The 11116-nt window shown below is 37.4% G+C and overlaps 1 protein-coding gene across 2 annotated transcripts in view; it reads right to left on the bottom strand.

Moving 5' to 3' along the window:
- Positions 1-3032: 3032 nt before the first annotated feature.
- ELOVL7 (ELOVL fatty acid elongase 7) overlaps positions 3033-11116 on the bottom strand; it is a 31787-nt gene continuing 23703 nt past the window's right edge. For both annotated transcript variants that reach the window (XM_071425358.1, XM_071425359.1), the window contains 5 exons: positions 10849-10929; positions 10292-10348; positions 8503-8608; positions 5448-5584; positions 3033-4165 (listed from right to left, as the gene is read on the bottom strand). In XM_071425358.1, the coding sequence (XP_071281459.1) occupies positions 3962-4165; positions 5448-5584; positions 8503-8608; positions 10292-10348; positions 10849-10929 (585 nt within the window). In that variant the 3' untranslated portion in view covers positions 3033-3961. The remainder of the gene's footprint in view (positions 4166-5447; positions 5585-8502; positions 8609-10291; positions 10349-10848; positions 10930-11116) is intronic.

Raw genomic sequence — 11116 nt, 5'->3', positions numbered from 1 at the left:
CCGGCCGGGCGCCGCCGCCTTCGCCCATTGGGCGGTGGGCGCAGCACGTGACGAGCCCGCGCCGTGCTTGATTGGCGGGGAGGGGGCGGGGTGGGAGCCGAGCGCGAGGGGGCGCTGTGGGGCCCCGTCCCGGGCCGCGGGGGGCGGCCCCGTCCGAGCGCCTCAGCGGGCGAAGGTGCCGCGGGGCCGCGCGGTACCGGCTCTGTGCGGGGGTGCCCGGCAGCAGGACAAGAGACAACGGGCAGAAAATTGATGCACTGGAAGTTCCCCATGAACATGAGGAGGAGCTTCTTTGCTGTGCGGGTACTGTGCACTGGAACAGATGTCCCAGAGACGTTCTGGATCCTCCCTCGTGGAGAGATTCCAGGAACATCTGGACTCAGTCCTGTGCCGGTCCTGTACTCTAGGGTGGCCCTGCTCGCGTAGATAGGCTGGACCAGGTAGCCTGCTGTAGTGCCCTCCAACCTGGCCCATTTGGCGATTTTGTGTGTGGTAACAAGTTAAACCATGTCAGGAAAACATTGGCCAGTGAATTGCTGCCCTGGATAAAGAGAACACAGCCTTAGCATTAATTAAACAAACAAAACCAAAAAAAAAAATCAACCTAAAAAAACCCCCTCCAAACACTCAATTTTCAATATTTTAAAATTGTTTCCAATCCATTTTTTTTGTTGAAGAATTTTGTTTTGAATTCAGGCAGTATGTGGGATGATAATTACTTGCAATTACATTTGATATTTGATAGTAGATGACAGGGGTTGATGCTGGTGCCACAGAACTCATTGAGTTGTTGTATATTAGCTCTTTATGAGTATTTTTTAAAAAGGGTTACTTGGAAAGTAAATAGGAAACCTCCATTTTAAGGTCGGAGATTTTGATACCAAGTCACCTGTCCTGCATGGGCAGGGATGTAACTGAAACTCCTGTGGTACCTATTACAGATGAGCTATCTCTGTCAATTTTTAGGACTCACACAGGGGAGAAGTGACTCGTAACACCAGTGTTGCTTTCCCACCAGGTCTAAGGAAAACAAAATTATCGCCTTATTCCCCTCACTGTCAGTAAACATTCACCATAACATGGATGATTTAGCTGACTGTTGGACTCCTCTTTCCAGCCTCACTCGAAAGTATACAGTTAAATATATGAGATGCACAGTTTTTAGGTTCAGATAAAGATTGTGTGATTCTCACGTTGTGTGTAGGAGGACAGGATTTGTTTTGAGCTGATGTCATTGGCATCCTCTTAGGCTGCATCCATACAACTCACTGTGAAACACTGCATTCTCTCTCTCCAAATGCTTTATAATTCTAAAATAAGACTAAACCACTGTGCAAGATATTATGCAGTGGCAATCTGACACGGCACTTGCTGACAGCCCACAGAATGATTAGCATCTCCAGTTTCTGCCCCTGCTTATTAGTTCTTAATCTCAAACAACTGACTCTGGAAGCCTTTGGCTAGTGTACAGCTTCTGGAATTGGAAGTTTTCCTGGCTCCTTTCTGCTCAGCACCTGTCCACATGCAGCACTCCTTAGTTTTCACTGTGCATAGTCTCAGCTCCTATTTAAGCCCAAGTGAGTTTGAAAAATCAGTTGCAGATCTAGCTCCCAGACCAACAAACAAGTACCTGTCCCTGCACAGCCAGCTGCAGGATGCATTTCTCCATCCATATTTATGGGCAGGGAAGGAGGTATGATTGCAAAATCAGAGACCATAACTAGGACTTTCCCTACCAGCACAGAAATCATCTGCAAGACTACAGAGTAACGCCTGCTTCCTTGCACAAGAAGCAGAGGGTACTATTATCCAGTTTTCACCACAGACTAGCTATTACAGCCTTTCCCTCATAAGGCCTGCATTTCCCAAACACATTTGAATACACAAGCTCTAGAAGGCCTAAAAGAACCAAATTGTCCCACTTCCTCCAACAGTAATGCCCCACTTCCTTCATCATTACTTATGTAATAAATATTTTTTATATATATGCATTAAAAAAAAAAAAAAAAAAACAAGAAAAAAAAACCATTCCAGCTATTTGAAAAAAAACAGCAATAGGCCTCTGTCCTTAAGGAAAGCCCCCCTAACACTGCAGGCCAGGGACATACATACAGCCCAGAGCTGTCTGACTTGAGACTTGAATCAGGGGTGGACTGCATTTCTCACTAAAGAGAGGTGCAGTGCCTGATCAGCATCGCAGCTGTTTGGCACCATGTGATAGAGCACCTCTCCACATGAACTGCTGGGAACTGAATGCTGATGATTTGAACATCAAGCATCTAAAATTCAGGGGTTGCAATTTAAACCTCAAGTCATCCCAATACTTTGAGATCTACTTTCAAGCTGCCATGAGAGCTGACAGCTACAGGGATTAAATAGTGAATAGATAAATATAAATTATTTTTTATTTGCTTAAAAAAAACTTGATGTAATCTCAAAAGAAAATATTTGCAACTCATGTCCAGCCTAAAGTTTATATTCCTTTAGCGTTTACAATGCACTGTAAATGTCAGTAAAATGAAAGTGTTCAGGTAACAAAGTTAATGTTCTTGGAATTGTGCAACAGGGAGGTTATTAAAATCTGCCTCAAAGTCTTGAGTATTTGAAAATCCCACAGATCAGATCAAGTAAAAAGCAAATATTGCAAGTTACTTTTTTTCTAGTGTTGTAGAAAACAGTACCTTTAATGGTAACATTAATCTAAACACATTTAATTCCTCATTTCCAGGTCTGTTGCATGCACCAATTCCTTAAAAAACTCATGCAGTACAAACGCAACTTGCAAATAGCAAGTTCTTATGATTTCTACACAAATGTGACCCTAACAATCTTTCTAACCTTGGAAAACAACATACTGGGTAATTCTACACAGAATGGAGCCATGCCCAGTCACCACTGCCTGCCCCACTTTCAGAAGCTCAGAGAATGTCACATATTTTTTTTTCCCTGGTTCCAGACAAGGCAACTGGAGTAACTGACCTTTAGCTGATAAAAACAAGACATAATAATAAAAAAAACAAGATGACACAAACTCTTTCTAGACATGTATTTCAATAGATAATGGAAATAGAAGAAAGTAGAGCACAGTACAATCATGGTAGGCAACATTTCAGCTTAAATCATTAAATCAACTTTTTTTTACATTTCATTTGACTACTAAGATTTTGGCTATTGAATTAAAAGATTCCATAATCCACTTAGCCCCACTTCACAAGCAGCACAGGCTAGCAATTTAAGGTATATCCATAGACACACTGAATAATAAGAATATTTGGCTACTACAGTGAACAAATCAGTAAGATGTTTTGATCACTATGCTACAAGACAATTCAGATAATCCCCATATTAGTAGCTTTCCAACATTTATGATAATGTTCAACTGAGTAGAACATGAAATGAATTCAGTTCTCCTAGTAAAAGACAGTAATCCAAAAATCTGTGATCTTCAAATGAAACGCTATTTTTTAACAGATTAACATACAATCCTTCCTTTAAAGTAATACAGTTTATAAACAGATGTAACAATGTTTATGTATTAACTATATTAATATGCCTTAGATTCTATAAACAGTACTTACTGAAGAATCATTCTTATAATAAAATGCAGCTGACAGTCTTAGCAACTTACAACATTAAAAGTGAAGTATTTTTTATCCCCCTCAAAGTGTGTTCAAAGTACTCAGTACTTGTCATACACATTTTAGTTTTTCCAATTATCTTTATTTTTGTGCATTTTCTAGATAGAGATCTCTTTCTTTTTTAATCAGAGATCCGCAGTTCTTCCCCACTCCCATGTTCTGAATCCCAAATAACTTACGGTAAAAATACAAATTCTGTTTTGGAAGAAAACATACAAAATATACACCATGTAGTGTGCGCACCTAAATGTCTTGATTGTCAAGTAGTGCAAGTTTCCCCATTGACACATAGACTTCTTTGGTTTTAGAGAAAAGAATTTGTTTCACTGATCTTTGCTGATGCCGTTTCTTGCCATTTTTGGCAGTCTTTGTCCCTTCGTGTAAGCATGGTACCAGAAGTGGAGAAACAAGACCAAAAACATGGAGCCATAAAGCCAGATAATAAACATGAAAATTGGATACTGGTACGGACAATCATCCATGATGTAGATTTGTCCTATATGGACTGTAATCATAATAAACTGGACCTGGAGGAAAAAGGTGAAGAAAATAAGTTCTTTTAAAATAAATTAAAATCTTACTACAGAAGTTTAAAAAATTTCAGCATAGCTTGTTTGTTGAAAAACAGATAGTAGGGGTGAAGTGGGTGGAAAACAAGGAGCAACAGGGACAACAATACAAGTTCCTAATATGACACAGATGCACCTTTGTAGACCATCTCCCCACAATATTATTCCACTGAAAAACAGGTTTACAGAAAAAAGGAAGAGAGAGTCTGGGACAAACTAAGAAACTCATTGAAATAGATTAGGATTCTACCCTGGCCAGTTCAGATAAAAAAGGAGGAGACAGACGGTGTTTGTCCAGTGACAAATGGGAGGCTCCTTTAGAAAAATTAGCCAGGAAAAAAAAAAAAAAAAAAAAAAAGAAAGTAACCATTACAGGGTTAAGGAACAATTATTCCCACCTTCCCTGCACACTAGTATGTGACAAAATACATTCCGCATGAACTCCAAGTTAAAAGTTCACTGGTGGTGCCTCTAGGTCAAAAAGACCAAGTTATAAATATTCAGGCTACATTGTTTGGAGTTGCACATGGTTACATGAACTATTCTACCAAAACCAGCCCTGGTGCAAGCAGACAGGGTGCTCCTTTACCTCCTTCATCAGCATCTTTGCTCATTCTAAGCCAATTGTTTAGCCAGAAACTGAACATTGAAAATTCACCTATTAAATGAGGTGGGCATGAAAAAGCACTCAGAAGAGCAACCTTTTGAAAGTGACCTAAAGCGGATAAAACACTTAATATACCCACACTGCAAGAGTGGGTATATTTTAATGCTCTGGAGAGACCATTAAAGAGAAGTAAATTTTCTAAACACAAACATTTTCTATGGAAGAACATCAAGTTGCAAATATGTACTTTTTCCCTTTCTTTGTTACATGTAGTTACTACTTACATGTGGTATTCTGTACATTAATTGTATTTTCTTGGTGTAAATTTATATTTTAATAATTTTTATACAAGCAATGAGTCTTGTAAATATATTTACCAAGTACTGCATAACTGAAAAGCTTATTTGTCTAAATCTGTGATTACAGTGAATGTTGAAGTTGGCAGATATTAGTATATTACTGTGGAGAGCTCAAACCTTTTGTTTGTTATCCTCAATTAAAACATTAGTAAATCTTATACCAACTGTAAGCTCCACACACGGGCATAACTGAAAGGACAAATTTATTGCTTTTAATCTGTGTTAGCTGCAATTAGGTTTCTGAGAGGTGCTTATGTCAAAGACAGTTACTCACAAGTTGTATAGTTGTCATGTACTTTTTCCACCACAAGTATTTATGATAGGCTGGTCCCAAAGAACAGATTCCATAATAAGTGTACATGACAACATGCACAATACAGTTCAGCAAAGCATGAAATGTTCCTAAACCACCTGTAGAAAAACAAGACATAGTAGTAGGTATTACAGTAGGTAATACAGGAGGTATTTAAAAAGCCATTGAAGTCCTAGCAGATTGTCTTGAGCCAGGGTATGAAAAACATGTACTACCAAACCTAGACTTTGACTAACACGCAAGATATTTTACCTGAATTGCATTGATACCAGCTCTGATGGATCACAGTAGTTTTTTGTCTCAGAAAAAGTTTATCTAAGCATTCCCAAAACAGCAGTAAAACCCAGCTGATCTAATTACATGTAAAAACAGTTTAGTGGAATTTTTTGTTCTTTGGTTTCATTTTTTTATTAAAACCTATATTTGATAGAGACACATTCAAAACAGCATTCCTCCTGTTTTTTGCCTGCTTTCTAGACATCATGATGAACTTCAAAAAGTTGTAAAGGATAAGTAATAAGTCTCTTCTCAATACAGATTTGTAGATTCACAGGGAATGATATACAGTTTCAGACAGTAAGTTTTAATAATCATGGACAAGTGTCTCACAGATCCATTGTCAATCTCAAAACATACTTACAGTAAAAGGGAAACTTAAGTAGGGCCCATTCCAGGATAAATTTATGACAAACCATTAACACATGAGCATTTCAAAGAACAAGTAGGGAAATACTTCCTTTTTCATTGGATTAACCATGGAGCTACATGATCCTGCTCAAAGTAGCTTTATTTTAATGAATGCAAGAAATTAGAAGTAAAAATGATCCAAGAAGCAGCAGACAGCAAAGTATTTTTAAAAGAAACATGGACATGAAAACAATGATCATCAAGGAGAAAAGGAGAAAAGGAGAAAAGGAGAAAAGGAGAAAAGGAGAAAAGGAGAAAAGGAGAAAAGGAGAAAAGGAGAAAAGGAGAAAAGGAGAAAAGGAGAAAAGGAGAAAAGGAGAAAAGGAGAAAAGGAGAAAAGGAGTGCCATTTTCCCATTTAGAATCATTCTAATTAAAAATAAAACATATTTTGTGTTTTTAGTAGCTCACACTAATCTTCCAGCTTGAGAAGGCATAACTCCTCCAGCTGTGATTGCAAACTTTCTTTGAAACATAGCTATTTGTATTTTTAAAAATAATTTGAATGTTCTTACAGTTCAAATATACATACTTTTTTTGGCTTGTGCAGTGAATATGCAGAAGAAAAAATAAATAGCTAAAGGAGAGAAAAAAGGAACCTACACAACAGTACAAAATTATGCCCCAAAAAATAACACTAAGCATCATTTTATGATTCCCTATTTATATCAGATCAGAGAAAAAATAGCAACTCCATCCATAACTGTTGGTATTTTACAAACAGGTTGAAAACTTTACAGATGCTGCTGTTTAGAAGGACAAGCACTGATGAAACTGAATACAAAGGAAACATCAGCAGGACTGAAATTCTTGGGAAAAAAAAATCAACTTATCAAACAACAGTATTTGGAAAGATAAATGTAAAGATAAGCAATTGAGTTTTTGGAATACACACAGCTCTGCATAAATATGAGGGACTATTACTAGCGGGGGACAAAACAATTTTTACACACTTTGCTGAAAGTATTTGTCAAATTATCACATGGGAAATTTGAATCTGATGCAAAATCAGAAGCCTGTAGCTGGTATACTGATCCAACGTCCAGATAAAAAGGAGAAAGTTAATCACCTATAAGTGGAAAATTTTCAAGGTTGAAGAGGAGGAACTGTTATTTGCTGCAGGTTTCCCTCTGCAGACCTATAAACACACTGGGGTGTATGCTGAGACAACCATTCACAGTTTTATTATTAACTTAGTACCAGTCACTCAGTAAGATTTGAGAAATACGTAATCAATTCAGCACTTTCCTAATAACAGAAACTCAACAAATACAACAGAGGTATATCCATTTATACACAAGGAAAAGCTGCACACTGGAAAAGTTCAAAAGATGTACAAATTTTCTAGAGTGCTTTCTGGACCACTCCAGAAAAAAAAAAACAGACATAAAATAGACACTAACAGATCAGACTGAAAAACAATGGAATAACTGCTAATCAATTCATGACAAATTTTCTGGGACAAAAAAAGAAAAAAACACAAAACATATTTCTAGGTAAACATGTATGAAACCCCACTATTTCTCAGTAGAAACTCCTAAAAAAGCCTAAGCTGTCCCAGAAATGGATTCATAAATGCCTGTACATTTTTCCACTCTGTGCTTTTCAGAGTAGTCTCATGGCAAGTTGTATTTATTAGTGGTGCACACTGGTAATGTGGCACAGAAAAATGCATGCAAAGACACACTGAGAAGGAAAGGAAAAAATGAAGGTAAGCTGATAGTGGTCAAAGAATTTAAATTCAAAACAATTCAAATATGTTTCTTTATTAAAGAAGGTCCAGAAAATATTTCTGTAGTTTTATGAAAGCTGAAGTATCAGGTGTATATAAATCCCACACATGCACCTAAAGCCAGTAAAAGAAAGTGCAACAAAGACCAAGTAATTTCTCAAACAGGAAAAAGAATGAACATAGTCCTCCCCTCCAACTCCATTCTAACATTGTAGGGGTTGAAGGGGTTCTGACATTGAAGCAGTTTCAACAGAGTTATTTACTTCACGTATCTCCCCTAGCACTTATGATTTTTCAATGACTTCTCTTTTTCATCTAATGTTTTTTGCTTGTACCCAGCTCTCTTCTCTGCACCTCTTCTCCCCATGAGAAATCAACACTGAACAAAATGCCATCAAATAGTAAAAACGAGTAATCCCCACCCATTTAAATAATTATGGTGATCTCACTAGTTCCAAAAAATACTGCAGAAGTCTAAATTTAAAAACACTGGTGTTTCCAAGGTGTGCAATTCTCTTTTTTTTTTTTTTTTGTCTACCATAGGTAACTTTCACTACCAGAAGATACGTTCAACCTAAACTCCACTCTCTCTCCATACCTGCAGCAAATTTGACTCCAAACCACCAGGTCCATGGCATGATGGAATGATGAAAGACATGCAGGAATGTAACTTGGTTGTTTTTCTTACGGAGCACAAAAAATATCTGAAACAGATTTTTAATGAACAGAATGTTACAGAAGATAATCAAGTCCAACATATTTAAAGAAAGATATACACATTAGTGCTGGTTGCTCACTACTGTAAATTTAAAAGTTCTTCACAGTTATAGTGTTGGGAGAAGAAGGAAAACTGAGCAACTGTCTGGCTATGCAAACTAGTTTCCAAAAAAACTTAAAACCGATAAGTAAAATCCACCTGTGAAATGTCAAAAGCCAAGGCAAGCTTTGAAACCAAATGTCAAAGGTAGAGCCATCACCTACATGTGCAAGAAACCATGTAAGATGGACTTGCCTGGACTGAGAAGTCTCTGCAAGCATCAGATTTTAAACCCCTGAACCATTAATGAAAGGCCATTTGAGAAAATTACCTGAAGGACTAACAGTGGAAAAACCTCTGTTAGAGAAATAGCACTTTATTATGAACTCTGACTTAGCTACCATTGGAAAACATTAAAATTGTACAAAATATATGTAGGTATTCTTAAATGATATTGACAGGCTCCATTTTAAAGGGCAGGCATCAAGGGAAATGTTAAGGGAAGACAGCAAAAAAAATGTAAGAAATCAGGTCATGGAAAGGGTAGTATCAGATGGCAAGCAAACAAACACAGAAGAAAAGAAGTCTCGTGTGCCAGAGAAAACATTTGGAATCAGCTGATTTAAATACAGCTAAGAATTTACCTTTGCAATAAAACAAAAAAACTGATGAGAAACAAGTGCCTAGTTGTGTGTATTCAAACAAAACTATTTTTTTTTTTAATTAGGCTTGTGACTAATTAAAAAGGAGCAATATAACCTGTGGGAAATAAAGGCAAATAGAGGAATATACATGTCAGGATTTTCCAGTTTTAGCATTCCTGACACTTCCATTACCATTCCAGTTGGTTTAGTCAGTAAGATCTCCCAGTGTTGAATCATGAACATTTGCAGATGAAAAGTCAGACGGCCAGCTTTGCTCAGAGGATGTAGAACATCCTCACTGCTCATGGGTCAGCTCCTGAACCATCACTATTGCATCTCAAACAACAGAGCAAAAACTGCAGCTACTTCCAACACTCAGAAGCTGTTTTGAAAATACCTCAGTCAGTCCTATCTGGTGCCAGTCTTGGGAAAATGGCTGCTAGTGCTGAGCAAGGTCTGCATTCTGCTTCAATGCATTGCTGCTCAGACTTTGCTTGAAACAGGTTAGAGTGCCAGCCTGACATCAAACATCTCTATAATCCCAACACTCAAGACATCTCAGGAATTTAGAGCAAGTAGGTATGGCAATTTTGTCCTGCATTCAGAGCTGCTGATGATATGAATGGGGAAGATAAAATCTGAAGATGATGTGAAAAAAATATTCAGCATGATCAACTGTTTTTTATCTGTAGTGTTGAGACAAGCATAACAGATTAGTGTATTCAACTGTTAGACAAGTTATCCAGACTTCCTAAATACTGTTGTTCCCTCATTAACATTTTTCCTGATAATGAAGGAAGAACAGTGTTAAAAAGACAGTGAGATGCAAAGAGACAAGAGGGGTAAACATTGTGATGGTATTCTAATAATTGAAGATTGGAGGATTAAATAAAAAGCAACTTATATCCTAAGCTCTGAACAGTACCAGTTCTTCTCCTGTGAAAAGAAAACAGAACCACTTCTTTTATTAGGCTACAAATACTTACAGTGTCTAATAATTCAATGAACTTGGAAAAGAAGTAAAGCCAACAAGTTCGCACCATCTGCAAGAATAAAAATCAAATTGTCAAACCATAAAAGTCATATCAGGACAGATGAGTATCTATATAAAGGAAAGTATTGGCCAAGTGATGTTCCAAGTTTGACAGAAATATTTAAATGTATAGGTTGACTATTTTTTCTTTAAACTTAAAGGAATTTTGAAACCAACAAAAACAAACCAACGAATTCCTTGCCTCTTTCTTTATCCAACCAATCAACCAACCATCCCTCCAGTTAACTCACGTGCTCTACATTATGCAAGAGGGTATTTCCATTTAGTGCATTCCACTCTGCAAGAGTGCATTCAAAAAGCAGGCTGCTCAAAAAGCATTTCTAAAACTAATGTAAATGTATAACACACTACTTTGAACAACTTGGTCTAGTGGAAGTTGTCCTTGCTCATATCAGGGGCATTGGAACTAGATGATCTCCAAGGTCGCTTCCACCCCAAACAATTCTATTGTTCTATGATAACAGTTCACCTTTGTCTTTGGTAACTTACTCTTAGAGCTGTTGGTGACCTCGAGTAGTCAACAATATCACAGCGGAATGAGTATCCTGTGGCCCAGCCTGACATAAGAAACTGGAGGAAAAAAGGGGCAAAGATTAACTTTACATCTTTTGAAAAATTCATTAATTTTGGATTACTTTTGCAATCACTAAGCAGGAGGGGAAAAACAATATTAAAAACACCTTAAATCAGCAACTTTGTCAATCATCTACCTGTGTGTGGGATAGCTACCACAAAAATCCTTTGCTGTTGCAGATTA

Source organism: Agelaius tricolor, unplaced genomic scaffold (assembly GCF_023055355.1).
Source record: "Agelaius tricolor isolate 1412-34295 unplaced genomic scaffold, bAgeTri1.0.p SCAF_4, whole genome shotgun sequence".
Classification (NCBI taxonomy): domain Eukaryota; kingdom Metazoa; phylum Chordata; class Aves; order Passeriformes; family Icteridae; genus Agelaius; species Agelaius tricolor.
The sequence above is the reverse complement of the archived record's forward strand: the minus strand, read 5'-3'. Positions and strand labels throughout refer to the sequence as shown.